At 33.6% G+C, this 18,045-nt stretch overlaps 2 protein-coding genes and 2 non-coding genes across 5 annotated transcripts; 2 read left to right on the top strand and 2 right to left on the bottom strand.

Annotated features, from left to right (window-relative positions):
- Window positions 1–40: 40 nt before the first annotated feature.
- Window positions 41–3,394, top strand: LOC149740260 (integrator complex subunit 12-like). The gene is made up of 7 exons (XM_089872702.1): window positions 41–267; window positions 925–1,051; window positions 1,138–1,373; window positions 1,660–1,726; window positions 1,886–2,018; window positions 2,174–2,271; window positions 2,432–3,394. The coding sequence occupies exons 1-7, from the start codon at window positions 140–142 to the stop codon at window positions 3,020–3,022; spliced, it is 1,380 nt and encodes a 459-aa protein (XP_089728828.1). The 5' UTR covers window positions 41–139; the 3' UTR covers window positions 3,023–3,394.
- A 530-nt stretch (window positions 3,395–3,924) lies between these two features.
- On the bottom strand, window positions 3,925–3,996 carry Trnah-gug (transfer RNA histidin (anticodon GUG)). The gene has a single exon. It is a non-coding gene; the product is annotated as a tRNA-His (tRNA).
- A 5-nt stretch (window positions 3,997–4,001) lies between these two features.
- On the bottom strand, window positions 4,002–4,073 carry Trnam-cau (transfer RNA methionine (anticodon CAU)). Its single transcript has one exon. It is a non-coding gene; the product is annotated as a tRNA-Met (tRNA).
- Window positions 4,074–4,241: 168 nt separating this feature from the next.
- LOC149740263 (leucine--tRNA ligase, cytoplasmic-like) lies at window positions 4,242–17,712 on the top strand. Of its 2 annotated transcripts, XM_089872687.1 has the most exons (27): window positions 4,242–4,399; window positions 4,625–4,758; window positions 5,313–5,481; window positions 5,682–5,787; window positions 6,212–6,402; window positions 6,739–6,873; window positions 7,216–7,325; window positions 7,700–7,811; window positions 8,398–8,556; window positions 8,864–9,037; window positions 9,581–9,730; window positions 10,033–10,187; window positions 10,725–10,873; window positions 11,102–11,240; window positions 11,454–11,596; window positions 12,096–12,220; window positions 12,726–12,789; window positions 13,081–13,211; window positions 13,778–13,921; window positions 14,361–14,501; window positions 14,768–14,914; window positions 15,136–15,224; window positions 15,409–15,505; window positions 15,705–15,839; window positions 16,397–16,510; window positions 17,000–17,114; window positions 17,383–17,712. In XM_089872687.1, exons 1-27 carry the CDS (start codon window positions 4,394–4,396, stop codon window positions 17,589–17,591), a joined length of 3,543 nt encoding a protein of 1,180 aa, XP_089728813.1. In that variant the 5' UTR covers window positions 4,242–4,393; the 3' UTR covers window positions 17,592–17,712. The 2 variants fall into 2 exon arrangements, with proteins under 2 accessions (XP_089728813.1, XP_089728814.1); XM_089872688.1 differs by lacking the exon at window positions 4,242–4,399 and having other exon boundaries at window positions 4,619–4,758.
- Window positions 17,713–18,045: the final 333 nt, after the last annotated feature.

Raw genomic sequence — 18,045 nt, forward strand, 5'->3', positions numbered from 1 at the left:
CTGTAATGTATTTCAACTAACATATACACTTTTTTCAAAGGTTTAACATCAAGTTTTATCACAAGAGAATGTGTAATCGGACAATACATGATATTTGCCAACTTTGAACTAAAGTTAAGTCAAAGCTCAAGAAAAAGAAATGAATTCTAATAGTGTGGATTTGGATCCAATTCTTATTAAAGCTCTCGGTTATTTCTGGTCCAAGAGTTTTGATTCAAATGCCAAGATCAAAGAAATGTTGGAGGAATCTGTTGAAAAAGCAAATCGGTTGGTTTTATAAAAAAATTGTTAATTTCCGTTTCTAATTATGCCAAGTAGGTTATGGTGGCTTTGTTGAAATAGTAAATCAAGCAAGTTGCGGTACATTCATTCATATTTCTAGTTGGTCTTTAAGTTCTTATTGATAATTGTACTCCTAGCAATAAAGTTACGATTTAACAATAAAGTTAAATTATTATATAACTTGAAACTATATTAAAGTTATAAAAACTACCCAGTAACTATGTTGTTTTTGCTTGTTTTAAAGTTAATTCTAAATTCACTTTATCCCAAGCTCTTTGGAAAATTTTTACCGTTCCCAACTCCTGTGTGCTGTGTCAGAATTTATCCATTGCAAATTTTTTTCCTTGCAAATCTGCCCAATTTTAGTAAATTGGAAGAAAATTTTTGTTTAGGATTTTGACCTAATTAATATTGTAATATTTTGCTCCAATAATCAACGTAAAAGCCTAAACCCGTTAAAAAAATATTTTCTTTAGATATATACGAAAAGAATATGAATATATATATATAATAGCCCATACATTTTTATGTTTTTTATGTTAAACTTGTGGTATATTAAGTTCTACTTATTTTAATATAAATTTTAATTAAATGCAGCAGCACATTTCATTTTACTTAATGAGCTGTAAATTAATCTAACAGGCATGACAATAACAAAGAACCTAATATCATGGTAAAAGGCTTGGTAAAACCAAACAAAGTAAACAACTCTTCCAATGATTTTCGAAGGAAAGAAAAAGAATTTGCACAAAAACGGCAATTTGAAAAGGTAAGGAACTTATTTTTTCGCTTACCAGTAACTGGTTTATTATAACGTATATGGCAATCTGACATAATGAAAATTTTGCATTTCAGGTTCAAAAGGATCTGGAAGACTTAAACAGTGAAATTTCAAAGAGATCCCATCTTGACAGTTCTTCACCTTCCGGAACCTCATCTTCCTCTAGCAGTCTTCCTGCATCCAAGCACAACTCCCCTGCAAATGAGGTCCTTGGACAGAAGAGCAATTTTGGGAAGTCTTCCCCCATGACCTCAACTTCACCCGATGATTTTGAATTGGAAATGGAAGGTCTATCGTGTGCTATATGCAAGTAAGTTTGAAAGTTATGTCAAAAGTAATGTCAGCAATTTACTCTTTAATGTTGTAATTATAGTAAGGTCAAGGCGTATATGTGTTATGTCACTGATTTTGTTTCTATTATATATGTATGTTTTTCAACTTTCAAAATACCACTTTTAAGTGTTCCTTATGCTTTAATAAAGGTTTTAGATTAGAATAATGTATTTCCAACAATTTTAAACAGCTGTTAGCATACTGCGTAGGAGCATAGGCTATTAAATTTATACTAATTTGCTGTTTCCTTTTTTTAATTCCAGTGATATGACCGTCGGTTCTGGGAATCAGTTAGTTGAGTGCCACGAATGTCATAATCTCTTCCACCAGGTTGGTATTTCATAAACTATTTTTTGAATTTTTTTCGCCTAATATTAAAAATCTAATATGAAGCTGCTATTGTTGCCGTTTTAAAACTGCCTAATTGTTGTTAAGTTGTTGTAGCATTAACTCACTTTGTTGTAAATAACTGTTTAAATTTGTGATTAGGAATGTCACCAACCCCACATAAGTGATCAGTATGTGAATGACCCACGTTGTATATGGAACTGTGCGCATTGTAAGCGGAACATGAAAAAACAAGCAAAACACAATTCTGTCAAAACTCCAACCATAAATCTAGGTAAGATTTTTGGGAATTTATTATTCAAAGAAAATAGTTTAAATTATACTTTTAAACTTAATTGTGCTTTAGTTTCGTATTGTACTATTGTTGCTACTAAATTTTAAACAAAAAATAAAATATTAATTTCACCTAATGCTTAATTTTTATTTCAGTAAATCCAATGGACTTGTTCCGGGATAAGACAGGAAACGGAAATGGAGAGGGAAAAAATCCGAACTCAGTTACTCCATTTAAAAGATCGGAAGTAAAGGTAGATCATGTTTTCATTGTACACATTGTTCACTGCAGAAACTAAGTTTCATTGTTTTGCATGTTTTCTTTAGGAACTTGCAAGTGTTTACCTCTAATAAGTTAAAAAACATTGTACTAAAACTTTCATCTTGTCATCTTTTGATTTTTTTATATTTTAGCCAACTGTTACATCAGCAAATGCTGGTGCATCAATGTCAGGATGGGCAGCGCTCAGTAGAAAACCAATTTCATCTACAAACAAAAAAGAAACCTCTAAACCTTCAGAAGCTAGAACTGAACCGAGTAATCTAAAATCAAAGGACAAAGTAAAAAATGCAGTGAAAAATTCTACAAAGCACACAACCTCAAAACTTTTAGAAAATGATGCATGGGCTGAAGCGCTTGGAGCTAAGGGTTCATCTAATTCCAACAACACCCATGTAAAACCAACTGCCACCAACTCTAAACCAACCTCAAATGCAACCACTAATTCAACCAACCCCAAATCCGGTATATCTCTATCCTCAGTGCCTTGGCTTAGTGGTTCTGTCAATTCACATAGCGCCTTTAAACCTGTAGTTTCAAAATCTGGATCCATGCCTTCTAGTAAAGGGGCATTTCCAAAAGCCTCTGCTTCATCCCCTTTGCATGGGAAAGGTAACTCTACAAAAAGTCCTTCCAGCCAGCCTGGTGATACAGCAGCCAAACGGCTGCAGATGTCTAAGAAAAAAGCAGCAGCAAAGATTCAACAGAAGCGTGCGCGGGTATAGCTGATGTGGAACTCAAGTTGCTGAAAAGCCGTGTTGTATCCGATCAAGGAATAGGGCAGAGTGTTTCTATGGCGGGTATTGAGTTGAAGGCTGAATTTCCTAAGTTACGGGTGTTCAGGATATGCAACAGTGCAAAAAAGTGGTTATCATGAGAAAGTTGATTCTAAGGAATGCTGGATTGAATTGTGCAATGCACTTCAGTTTTATACACCCAAGTGAATTAATAACAACAATTATGTAACCAGCACTTCCTATTGTGATACTGCACAAAGTATCTGGCACACAGTCGTATTATTTGCGTTAGCAACAATTTTTCAATGTGACAACAAATTAACAGTATAAGTTTTTTATATTAAAATGACAAAAATCTTTCTTTGGTCAACTTTTACAGTGAGGTTTAACAGTAAATGAAAAGTTAAGACCATTTACCATTTCATCAGTTGGTATGATAGAGTGAATATTAAGCAGGTTCTGCCGTTTTAGTTTGGCCAATAGCTTAATAGGTTAAGCCATAGGAATAAGGTTTAGACGTTCATAGGATTAGGATTGTTAACTCTCTACATATCCCTTTATTTGGCCAATATGTTTGCCTGTATTTAATTTGCCATTGTAGACCTTGCTTAGATAGCTGTGATAAATTAGGTGAGGAAAAGGAAAGTACAGTATTAAGACTGTTGTTACGTACCTAACGGGTAAGGACAAAGAGAACTAAATAAACTTTAAAGATTTCTTTTATTAGTTATGTTTGTAGTAAAATTTAAAAAGTATTATTTATATTATTTAGTTAAACTATAGAATACTAAACAGTACATACTTTTTAAGTACATTACAAGTAGTATAAAATAAAGAAGTTGTATTATTAAACTATGGGAATAATGTGGTAAATTTAAAATTAAAAAGATTGCTGTGACCAGGATTCGAACCTGGGTTGTCACGGCCACAACGTGAAGTACTAACCACTATACGATCACAGCGTATGTAGCAGAGGATGGTTTCGATCCATCGACCTCTGGGTTATGGGCCCAGCACGCTTCCGCTGCGCCACTCTGCTGGAAGCTGTAGCGTGCGGAAAACAGTACATAAGGAAAAGCAGTCTGTGAAGGAGAGAAAAGTGAAGAAGTGTAGAGCTGTAACACGTGTGATATTATAGAGACCAAGAAACAGGTGTAAGTTATGAAACAGCCGAAAAAGGTTGCGTCTTTAAGTTGTGTTTTGTTTTTTTACGGGAACATATATATTCACAATATATATTATAGTTTATAGTATACTTGTGTTCTTACATTTGTATTGTAATAGAAAAGTCATTTACTAGCGGTAGTCTAATCGAACATACGGCAGAAACATATTTGCGTGCGAAAACCAACGTTTGCTATGTCGGTAAGTTGAAATTGGCACAATGTGTTTTAACTCTGTAAATTTAAATCAATTAGGTTATGTTGTTTTTCTCCAATACTGGAAAAATCAGACCAACACGAAATAAAATACTGTTTAGATCAACTATATAATTTATAAATTACACAATATAAAGTAAGTGTATACAAATACAATATTGTGTAAACAAATCAAGATGAATTTTGTTTTAAACTTAAGTTTTTCATGCAGGACTTTTCAAGTACAAGAAAAGGTACCTATAAATTATCTGCTCTCCAAGCGATTGAGGAAGATGTACAAAAGAAATGGGACGAACTGAAGATCTTTGAAGAAGATGCTCCTCTGAAGGGAACTCCTGGATGGGAGTAAGATTATTGTATATTTAATATTTATTTTGCGATGATTTTTTATGTGATATTTGTAGAGGCAGAGGGTGTTGGAATATAATTGCCGCCTTTATTTAACTGTAGATACAGAGACATTTATGTAAACAAGTTAACTTATAAGCTAATTAATATATATAACGGCAGAGTAAACCAGTCTGCAGTGTATGGCAGGTGCAGTGCACAAGCGTTTTTTTTTACAAACTTTTAGTAAGCGCCATTATTTGTCCCACGCTAATTAATTAAACATAGAAAAATATGTATACAAATTAAATTAAGTAAGATTTTCTAACAGGACTTAAAAACATGCTTTGCCCGTGCAGATCTCGTCAGGAACTGCCATACCTGCAGACTAGAGATCAAAAGTATCATAAAGGAAAATTATAACCCAATGTATACAATATATATAATTTAAATCAGGGGTTTGAGACTTAGGTGCATATTTTCAAATTTACTCTTAACCACAAATTATGCGGAATTTCAAAAATTTCTTGGTTTAAAATATTTAATTTAAATGAAATTTATATATTTTCAAGGCAGGAGAAATATTTTGTAACTTTTCCATACCCATATATGAATGGGCGGCTGCATCTTGGACATACATACTCACTCTCCAAGTGTGAGTTTGCTGTTGGTTTCCAGAGGCTAATGGGAAAGAAATGCCTTTACCCATTTGGGCTTCATTGCACAGGAATGCCTATAAAGGTACAGAAGTGCTAATGTAATGTCAACAACAGAACCATCATTAAATTAACTTAAATAGATCTGAGACAGCAATAAAAGAAAGTTTAAATAGCAAAACAGTATTTTCTAAAAAGCAAAACTGCAGACATGAATAATGTGAATGATTACTGCTTTTATCTACAGTATAAACTATTTAAATTCAACAACAATTTTACCACCAGGCATGTGCTGATAAATTAAAGAGAGAAATGGAAGACTTTGGGTTTCCTCCAAACTTCCCAGAAACTGAGAAAGTTGTAGTCGAAGAGAAAAAGACAAAGGATCCAAGTATGTGTCATATAAATGCACTGTTTTTATGCTTGATAAAATTACCAACAGTGGCTAACATTTTTTACAAAAACTACCACAGTCTAGATGACCAACATTGTTTAAGGCGCAAGTAAAGTTACATGGCCATAAGAATTTTATGACTGTGCCAATAAATATATTTATTGCTTAATTTGATGTCTTTTTTTTGTCAAAAGTAGTATTAATACTTACACAATTAGAGGCAGTATTTCTCTCAAGCATTTTAGTCTTCAATTATTTTTAATAATATTCTGTCCATTACATTGTAAAGATTTCGTGTCAAAAACATTGTTTTTAGTTTGCGCATATCATCATTGTAAGAGAAATATAAATTAGTTGAGGTAGTGTTTTTACACTTATCTGTGCAACTGTGTCTCAAATACGAATGCAACTGTATTTACAGTTATTGTGGACAAGTCTAAAAGTAAAAAGAGCAAAGCTGCAGCAAAAACCGGAACAGCGCAATACCAGTGGCAAATAATGAGATCTCTTGGCTTGGAAAATGATGAAATAAAGTTGTTTGCGGATGCTGAGCATTGGCTCAAGTACTTTCCTGCATTTGCCAAAAAAGATTTGAAGAGAATGGGCCTGAAGGTAAATATAAAATTTTATATATTTTTATAAAGGGGTCAATTCTATACAAGAGTTATATGGTATGTTATTGCTTTTTTGTTCACTTACGAACGCTCCAAAATGCAAAACAACTGGCATCATTTTTGACCATTTTATAGCTTAGGATCCAACCAGGCTACCCTTGAAGTGTCAATAAACTGTTTTATGTGGGTAAAATTAATTCTTCTATAATTTAAAAAATATATGGAATTTTAGATTTAAAATACAGTATTCTAGGATATCCTAGAATACCTAACTGTAATGTGTATCTCCAGACCCTAGCTACAGCTCATGTTTTATTGTTATTCTGTCTTAAAGGTTGATTGGAGACGTACATTCTACACAACCGATGCAAACCCATATTATGACTCATTCGTGAGGTGGCATTTCCTTACATTGAAAGACAAGGGTAAAGTCAAATATGGTAAAAGATACACCATCTTTTCTCCAAAGGTTAACAATTTAATTATCCAATTTAAATTAGGGCACAAAAATATTTTCATCATATTTATTTATATATTTATTTATTTATTTATTTATTTATTTATTTATTTATTTATTTATTTATTTATTTATTTATTTATTTATTTATTTATTTATTTATTTTAAATCAATAGCAAATTAAGAAGTAATAAAATGGTTACTACAGTAAGCACTGATTAAGAAAATTCTCAGTTTCTAAATCAACTTCAAAATTTTCTCTATTTTGTGCTTGTCTTTTTCCTAATTTACCAAACTTTCAGTGTTAATTTCCCCCATACATTTGGACATTTGAAAGGCCTTATATTTTATCAGGACAACCAACCTTGCATGGACCATGATAGACAGTCTGGTGAAGGTGTTGGTGGGCAGGAATACACTCTAATTAAGATGAAGCTTCTAGAACCTTATCCAGCCAAGCTTAGGCAAGTTGTTGCTGTCATTAATGTGCTCTAGTTTGTATTTAGATGTAACTTGCTTTATCGTGGCGTGGGCGGAAAACGTCCGGCGTTCTACCACAGTCCAAAAATTTTCGGGAAAAATGACATTTGTTCTGCCATGAATTGAGTTTCCAATTATTTAACTTTGTGGTTTAATGTTTTTTTATGTATGGCTATTTGAACAACCCATTAGTAACCACTGGGTATAAGCAATTACTGTTAAGTGTATTGTCCAAGCCAAGGACAAATATGCCGATAGCAGGCAGCAACGAGTCTTAAACTCAAAACCTTTGGGTTAGAGGCAGACTCACTGAGTCGCGACACAAGACTCTTGTTTATATTTATCTCTTACCTCATAGCTCCCTTGCTGGAAAGAAGATATTCCTTGTTGCTGCCACTCTAAGACCTGAAACTATGTTTGGACAAACCAACTGCTGGGTTCATCCTGACATCAAATACATTGCGTATCAGGTGAATTTCTATTTTATGTGGGTGGGGTACCACGATGTGGCACGCCATGGGTCCTAGGATTTAGGCCAGATTTGCCCATTACCCCAACACCCTGGGTACCACCACATGGACCTAACTAGTTTTTGGAGCCTGCCACCAACGTGAAACTAGTTATTACAAAACATCCTAGTGAAAAATAAAAACACTCATTTAATCAGATTTTTAAAACTTCAGTGTTTAACAAATATATCTGTAGTGTGTGGCTTTGTAATGGAATAATATTTTAAAGTAGACCTACTAGATGGTATATATAGTTACTTTTTACATATTTAAATTACTTTCAGTTTATTTAACCTGCTCACAGGTTACTAAAGTTCAACTTTAAAAAACCACTAATGTAAATGACAAAGCGTGTCATTATAGGAGCCTGGTTTACTTCAGTAGATGTAGTGATCTTTATTGGTGTTTAAAAGCTTGTATTCAACTTTGTATAATGTATCACTTTACACAATATTACCAGTGTCACAAACCAAATTTTTCATGTTACTCTAAAACAAATTTTTAGAGATTTTTTTGTTGTTTACCAATAAAAACATGCATTATGCAGATGAAAAATGGTGAAATCTTCATTAGCACACATCGTGCTGCAAGAAACATGGCCTACCAAGAGATGACAGCAACACAAGGTAAAATAGACATTGTTGCTGAACTTAAAGGGCAAGATATCATGGGCCTTCCTCTCAGTGCACCACTGACTTGCTATCAGGTAATTTGACGTTTATTTTATTTTTTTTGCCCAAGAATTGTATTCTAAGCCAAATTTTTACATTAGTTCCATTTAAGTACATGCGTTTGTGTGTTAAAGACCAAATTTGTTTAAAATAGCTTTAAATTTGTCACGGTGGCTGTAAAATACTCTATTTAGACATTAGGCACACTGATCCTATCATAGATTGAACTGTTATATACTTGGTTAAAGTATAATATTATTATGTGTGTGCAGAACTATTACAGCCTTTTTGTCATGTTAGTTTCAACCAATGTAACAAAGTAAAATTCAAACCTGTTTTCAGGTGATCTACACATTACCTATGCTTACAATTAAAGAAGACAAAGGAACTGGTGTCGTAACAAGTGTTCCATCTGATTCGCCTGATGATTATGCTGCTCTATGTGATCTAAAACGAAAACCTCTGTTTCGTAGCAAGTACAATGTACAAGATAAAATGGTTCTTCCATTTGAGCCTGTAAGTATGTGCTACTACAGCATATAAGTATAAGCGTATTTTATGTGCATGCTATTCGTCCTAGATTTTTAGGATTTGGCCAGGATTGGCCCACTACCCCAAAATATAAGCATATATGGAATATGAAGCATTGTGTTCTTTATATTAATTTCTATTTCAACTTATGGCATACCAACATATTTGACCATTCATGTCCTAGTATTTGTCTGGTTTATGGTGATTTATGACTTGTACTTGTGCACTGCTGCTATTCATATATAGTCTGGTGCCGTGGCAAAGTGGTTATCCACATGTAATGGGTTTAAGGCTCGTCGCTACTATCATTGTGGGCGTACCGTACGTGTATGTGTCCTTGGGCAAGACACTTAATGGCAATTGCTTCAACCCAGTGGTCAGTAATGGGTTGTTCAAATTATCAGCCACACATACAGAAAAAAGACGGATAAAGCAAGTTTTTCATTTATTCATATAAGTGTGTGAATAAGCATAATGGCTTTGACTTATAAATTTAAAAAAATTAAATGAAATAATTTTGTTTTCAAGGTGCCAATTATTGAAATACCAGATTTTGGGAACTTGTCTGCAGTTGCTGCTTATGATAAACTAAAAATTCAAAGTCAGAATGACAAGGATAAACTTGCAGAAGCAAAAGAAATGGTTTATCTGAAAGGGTTTTATGAGGGAAAAATGCTGGTAAGCCTTCCGTACTGTAATATACTAATACTTTATTCGATTGTCAAATAGTCAGAACACTGTCTGTAGCAGTGGAACTAATTCTATTAACTATTGTGACAATTAATTTGTATATTTTTTACAGCCGTTTAGTAAAAGTAATACAATTTTTTTAAATTAAAAAAAATGGTGTTTTTAATTTCATTGGGTAAAAGTGTCTGTTTTATTAATAATTTAAATTTTGTGGTTTGCAGCTATTTACTGAAATTAATACCACTTTAAATGAAAAATGAAATTTAGCTGCCGTTCTAAACATCCCTCAGGTGAAAGGTTATGAAGGTCAGCGAGTACAAGATGTAAAGAAACCAATCCAACAACAGATGGTTGGTAATGGTGGGGCTGTTCTGTACATGGAACCTGAACGTAAAGTCATGTCACGGTCCGCTGATGAGTGCGTGGTGGCTCTCTGCAATCAATGGTGCGAAAATCATTGATATCTTAGACTTATATCATAGAATAGATATCTAATACTTATATAATAGATATCTTATGCTTATTTCATAGATATCTTATGCTTATATCATAGATTTCTTATGTTTAGTTTGTTAAAGTTGTCTCCGTGTGTTATTTTTGTTATTTTGGTAAACAATAATTTATAATTGTGTCAGGGGCAATGGGTTAACCTTGGCTTAAATCTCAGCACCCATTTTGCGTCATGCCCTAGACCTCTGCTGTCTAAAAAAACAGTATATTGTAGTAAGGTACACTGAGACAACTTTAACATATATACATCCTTGCAGTGTTGAAACATAGAAATAATGATCAAAAAGATCAAATAAATAACGGACAGAAACAAAAAAATATATATTTGGAAGGATGGCCCCTAAATATTAAACTGCTAATGTTAACAACTTAAAAATAATTTCTTAGATGATAGATAACTGCTATTGATGGAATGGGAAACTTATTTTGCAATTTTCGTTGTGTGTTTTTTTATGACATCATAATTACTCAGGTACCTCGATTATGGTGAGGAGGAATGGAAGGAAAAAACGAAACAAGCTCTTCAACAGTTGAACACGTATTGTGATGAAACGAGGAGAAATTTTGAAGCTACACTTGATTGGCTGAAAGAACATGCTTGCTCCAGGACATACGGGCTTGGTGAGAATATTTGGTAACTACTAATATCTCTGGCACCTTGCCTGGCTGTACTGTTGAACGTTTTCCATACAAAAATCGAATGGTTTGCAGATGGCTTTCTTGTAAATCTATATTTGAGTACCAAGGTTCAATTTCAAGCAGTATACCTCTTACTTGTAGGATATGTATTACAAAGGTAATTAAATCTTTGTCTCCTGCTAAACTAAAGTCTTTTCTTGGCATTGTTAGGAACCCGCCTGCCTTGGGACCAACAATGGCTGATTGAATCACTTTCTGACTCCACTATATACATGGCGTATTACACAGTAGCTCATCTCCTGCAGGATGGTGTGTTTGATGGCAGTGCTGGGAATAAACTTGGTATTAAGTAAGTAGCTCATAAACTATACATCTATCTCTCATCTGATGCTTATATACAGGTATTTCACCACCTTTATTACTCTCGTGTGCTTACGAGTTATTATGTGACAAAGTAGTAATTTTATAGTTTTAACATTATAACACAATCTAATTATTTATTTCTTAGTTTCTTACCGAAACCCACTACTCACAAGATTTACTTTCATAATTAACATCACAGAGCTGACCAGATGACAAGGGAAGTTTGGAATTTCATTTATTTTCATGATGCCCCATTCCCTGACACTCAAATACCAAAACAGACTTTGGAAAAACTTCGAAATGAGTTCATGTATTGGTATCCAGTTGATCTTCGTGTGTCAGGTAAGCTTTTAATTGTGAAGGTGTCATTTGCGCCTTTATGTTTCTTTTTAAGTCAGTTAAGTAACTTAATAATCATTTGGAGCGTTTTTGTTCATGTTTGACACTTTTGTAAATATACAGCATATATGTCTTACTATTACAAGTTCCTTGGTTACTTTAAATATCTTTCTTGATAACCAAACACAGCTGAGTTTTACGCCATGGCACAATGGTTAGTAGGCCTGCCTCTAATCCATAGGTGACCAGTTCAAGGCACAACACTACTACCATCAACAATTGCTCCAACCCAGTGGTCACTAATGAGTTGCTTAAATCGTTGGCCATACAGAAAAAAAAACAGTCCGCAAATTGACATAAATGGTAACTGTAAGTGGGCACCAGGTGTATGTAACAGAAAATCCGTATTTTTTTATCACAGTATTTTTCCCGCCCTATGATGATACAGCAAGCTACATTCATTAATACAAGTGTTCATTGTTTTAATATTACTTCAACCCAGGCAAGGACCTTGTACCAAACCATCTCACATACTTCTTGTACAACCATTGTGCTGTGTGGCCGGATAAGGAGATGTGGCCGAGGGGGGTTCGTGCAAACGGACATCTGCTGCTTAACTCAGAAAAGGTAGGTTTTTATGTCTATTTACCTGATGTTACCACAAAGTAAAGTAACAAATTGTTGAAGTAAGGGAAACATTTTCTCTGGTCTATAAACTATTAGAAAAACGGTTTTATTTACCACTGCATAAGAAATCGAATTCTCATAATTAAAACAACAACAAATTAAACATTTTTTTGTAGTTTGAGTTATAAGAATCAGACATCTTACGCATTAGTAATTCAAAACACTCTCCTAACAGTCTACTGTCTATTATCTGTCAGCCAATATATGTACCATACAATATTAGTCTATTAGCAATGCCTATTTGGTCGATAACATTTATATGTTACTTTACTTTAATTCTGAGTGTATTTTAACAAAGGCAACTCATTATTTTGATTATCCTAACTCTCTATTCATTGGTTGCCTGCTCTCCACTATAAGCACTTCATTGTGTTTTGTTATGATTGAGAGACGCCACTCATTCCCTCTTAACTTACACAACACACACTTGACTTAACCTCCTCAGATGTCAAAATCAACCGGCAACTTTCTGACGCTTTCAAATGCTTTGGACAGATTTTCAGCAGATGGTGAGATTATGTTCTGTTGAAAAGTTTCCCATAGTTCGTACTAAAACTGGTCTATAGTTACATCTTCAGTTATAACTTAAAATTTGACCATAGTTATACCAAGTTTATATTTACATTTTCAGTTTTAATTTTATAATGATTTTATTTAGACTGAAGTAGTATAATCAAAGACCCCTTTTTTTTAATAAATCTTAACAAATTGTTAGCTGTTTTATCTTTGTCTACTTTTAGTGCAGTTTTACCGTAATTTCTGTTATTATTTTGCAATAAAACACCTTTGTGGCATCACAGGGATGCGTCTTGCACTAGCAGATGCAGGGGACACTGTTGAAGACGCAAACTTTGTAGAAAAGATGGCTGACGCTGGTATCTTGCGACTTTATACATGGGTAGAGTGGGTGAAAGAAATACTTAACAATGATGTAAGTTCAATGTATGGTGCGGTGTTTTCTTAATGCAAGTTATATTAGTTGTTCTGTTATTTATGCTACTAGGCATAATGTAAATATTCTTTTAGTGGCCCATCTGGTATAAAAAGGTTTTAAAATCTTGCCGAATGGCAGAGGCAAATGTAGGAAATACACCATATTTTTTATACCAGATGAGCCACTAAAATATTATTTAAGTAAAACGTTCTACACTTAGTTAGTAACATTCAAACTGTCAGGTTACATATGTTTGTAGTTGCCATTGCTGGAAAAATAATAATTTAATTTTGATTAGTTACTATTAAAAATACATGTTTTAAGATTACTAAATTTGGGGATTGTTTTTAACATTTTTCATTTTATACAGTAAAACTTAACACAATTAATTTACAATTAATTAACTTCTAAGCAGTAAACTAATTTTACCTACAAGTTGAAATTATAAACACTACAAGCTCATCTTTAATATTGTGTATTCCAGAGAAGTGATTGAAAGCAGTAACTAATTTACATTACAAGTTACAAGTCTGAATACTACAAGCTCCTGTTGTGTTCTACAGATACCACTTCGAGAAGGTCCACCATCAACATTTAACGACAAAGTTTTCATGAGTGAAATGAACATTGCAATCAAGATAACTCAGGTCAACTACAATGACATGATGTTTAAAGAAGCACTCAAAACAGGGTTTTTTGAGTTTCAGGTTCGCTAGCTTATAAATTAACTTTAATTCATAGGACAAAAAAGAAATATGTTTTAATATTTGAATGCCCGAAGGTTTTTGAAAGTTATTTTTGTTAGCCTACTTTGTATATTTTACATTTCAAGATAAAAGAGTTTCTATGACATCTTTTTTTATTTTTTTAAAGCACTTAACGGCAAATGCTCCAACCCAGTGGTCACTAATCCAAATTATTATCCATACATAAAGGAAAAAATAAAAAAAATACCCCCAAAAAATAATCACCCACAAAGTAACATACATGGTAACTCATAAGCAGGCACAAGGTGTGTGAAACAGAACACCTGCAATCAATGAGTGTCGTAGGCCAAGCGAGGATAAAGTAAGTTACATTCATAACTGTCAGATTTTTTTATGTTCAAACACTTCCATATTTTTAACCAATTAACAAATCATGCAGCTTGCACGTGATAAATACCGTGAGTTGAGCATGGATGGGATGAATCGTGAACTTATCATGAAATATATTGAAGTACAGACGCTCCTACTTGCACCAATATGTCCTCATATATGCGAATATGTGTGGGGTCTTATTGGGAAGGTAAGGATATATATATAGAATATATAATTCTAGTGTGTTGGGATAAATTCTATTTAGGTTTTGTTATGCTTTACATAACATATTTGAAATTGTAGCCTTATGTAGAGGATGAGATTGCATTAATGCTATAAGGTTAGCTTCATGCGCTATCTGTCGTCCACTGCAGTTGACTAAATATTAGAGCTAACAACAGATTTTCTGCCATACACGGCGCCAGAGTGTATATAGTAGCAACTAACAAGCTAACAACAGATTTCATTATTCAGGGGAACTCCATTATGTATGCCAAGTGGCCAGTTGGTGGTGAAGTGGATGACACGTTGGTCAAATCATCCGAGTTTCTGATGGATACGGTGCACGACCTTCGTTTGCGACTAAAGAACCGCCTGCTGCAAGCTAAATCTAAATCCAAGGTAAGAATATGGAATTCAAAATTTGAATCTATTAAATATTGCAAAAAATGTAACAGATGTAATAACACATACTTTATTCAAAGAAATTTCTTTTAAAGAAAAACACCTTATAAAGAAAAACAACTACTGTCAAAAAAAATTAAAATTCGACTCAAATTTGCAAGAAAAAAATTTTGGTAGAAACAATACACTAATACATTAAACTGATTTCTCACTTGTAGAAAGTTTCTATTGAACCCCCCACACATTGCATTGTGTACGTGGCAAAGAATTATCCCGAGTGGCAGAAACTTACTCTGCAGGTTCTAAGGTAAATTGAAAATGTTCTTTTATTTTACAAGATCTGTTCTCTTGCAGTTGCACCAATAAACATCAAAATTTCATTAAAGTAAATAATAAATATCTTATAAAATGTTAACACTTTACATTGTTTTATTTTTTTTATTCTTTGTATTTTGTGTTTTAACATTTCTATTTTTTTTACAACACAATAGGCAACAATATGATGCAAACGGCGAAAGTTTCCCCGAAAATAAAATAATAATCCAGGAACTCAAGAAGCATCAAGAACTGAAGAAATATATGAAGAAGGTTATTTACAGTGTTTCCCATATATTTTTACAGTGTTTTCCTTGTATTTTTTTAAAGTGTTTTCCACATATTTTTACAGTTTTTCTCCCTATAATTTTTAGTGTTTTCAAAATATTTTTACAGTGTTTCTCATATATTTTTAATGTGTTTCCCATATATTTTTACAGTGCTTTCCATGCTAACCTTATTTTCACTGCAGCTCATGCCTTTCGTAGCATCAGTAAAAGAGCTGGTGAACCGAAATGGTGTGGAACAAGCATTGGCCCTCACTTCTGCTTTTGATGAGCTGACAGTTCTATCAAACAACATTGTCTACCTGGCTGATACTTTGGAGGTAAATTATTTTTCAAGATTTTTTGGGATTTACAAAAATATTGAGTAGCCTCGTTGTCACATACTAGATTTATTGGTCTTTCAATGTGTGCCACCTATATTATCGATGCCCTGCTGTGCCTCAATAAGCTTTTATTTTATATACAAGTTTAATTGAAAAGCCACATCGTTAACACTTTAAGTCAAACTGCCATGTTTTCTGGTATTGCAACACAATCACACGACACAATAGAGAATGTTATGTCCACCTGTTGTGAAGTAAGGGCTCACAGCCAATAACATTTCTGGCACTTGTGCTCATAGCATACTTTTATCTCATAGAAAACTAAGCTGTAAAAATTACCAGGGCAAAGTATTTTTTCAATCCCTGAAACTGTTCGTTTTAAAACTGTGTGCCCTTGTCATAAATTTCTGTCCTACCCAGTTTTAGTGGATGTAAACGACACATGGGTGGGGTCCAACTCTGACCCAAATCCCAGGTATCCTAGCATGCCCACAGCAGAGCTTCAACAATATGGAATAAAAACATTAATGATTCTCTTTGTACTTTACCAACAGCTTGATGGAGTTGAGGTAAAATTTTCAAACGAAGGAAATACAAAAGTTCAAGAAGATTGTTGTCCAGGTCATCCTCTGTGTGAATTTATCACTCTTGCTTCATTGGACCTTTCCGTAAGTTTTTCTCAATTTTTTCTTTTGCATTTTTTTTTTAATTATTTAGTAAAAATTTGTTAAGTTTTGTTTTGAATTTTGTGATTTGCTTACAAATGAAATATCTAGTGGGCCAATTTTTTTCTTCTCATAAAGTTTTGCTTCCTTCATTGTTTAGCTTACCCTGTGCCTCATGCATTACAATGTTTTTAGTTTTGTTAAGGGTAATCAATTAAGTTTGCTACCATTGTGGGCGTATGTGTCCTTGGGCAATACACTAAACAAAACTTGCTTCACACTAATGGGTTGTCCAAGTTGTCCATACATAAAAAAAATAATCACCCACAAGCCACAAATTTACATAGTAACTCGTAACCATGCATGACGTGTATGAAACAGGACACCCATGTTATACTTAGGAGCGTCCTTGCCCCGCCATACGAGAAGTTACATTTAACCATTCAATTTGAAGCAACCATGTAGTCTGTAATTCATCTCCACTCTGCCCAGGTGTTGAACCCCCAGCCATGCAGTGGATTCTTTAGTGTCCATGTACCTGTACGCAACAACGACAGCGTTGCTAAAATTGTATCAAGAATTAGGAAATTCAATCGTCATATCAAAGGCGAGTGCTTCTAGTTTTGATTTACGCAAACATTTGGAGATTATATTTGCTTAATACTACAACAGCAATAACAATTTACAGTTGTTTTTGCTCTGACTAAGTTTTTCCTAAACAGTACAGTCAGTACTTAAATATATAAAACAGCGTTTTATTGGTTAGTCACCATTTTTATGTACTTTTTTTTAATTTTTCGTTTTTTTAAATGATTTTTTTTTCTTCTTTTAAATGATTTTGTCTTCATTTTTTAACTCGCAAACATGACGTACAGATTCCCACCACGTCCAGCTGTACAGGTTCGAAGATCCTGTCTCTGGTCCACGAATAATCCCCGATCTTAACAATACCTTGACGGGAAAACTGCTCATCGATGATTCAGCTGTGTTTGCTACTGATTTAGAAAATAAGACGATCAGTGTAAAATATCCGTGTGGTGGTGTTTTTCCCACTAACGGCACTATCGTATTTACGGTCCAATGATTTGTTTATAGAAGTTTTTTTCCGATTTTGGTAGTTCGGTGGTCTGAGAATGTTATATAGGTGAATTATAGACCACGATGCGCGAGTATTATGAATAGAATAAAGTGCAGTTAAGAATCTGGCATGTTGTATAACAATCTGTTCTGATCTCTGAAACAAGAGATTAGGATTTGGTTTAATAGTGTTCAATTAATTGATGTGTTTCTCACTATTTATACATCTTGGTTTAATGAAGAATTAATGCCGGATTTAACTTGTGCCCATGAACGTTTTGTGTAAGAATAGACACTGCGGAAATAGACGTCAGTTGTGGTTAATTCGTTGTTTAATCAATTAAATTCAAACGTGATAAAACAATCGGTTTGTTTATGCGACAAGCGAGACAGCACATATGCATCGGTCAGAAATCGTGCAGAACGGTCATATTTAAATCACTGCATATGAGTAAAACATT

Source organism: Ciona robusta, chromosome 2 (assembly GCF_009617815.1).
Source record: "Ciona robusta chromosome 2, ASM961781v2".
Taxonomy (NCBI): Eukaryota; Metazoa; Chordata; class Ascidiacea; order Phlebobranchia; family Cionidae; genus Ciona; species Ciona robusta.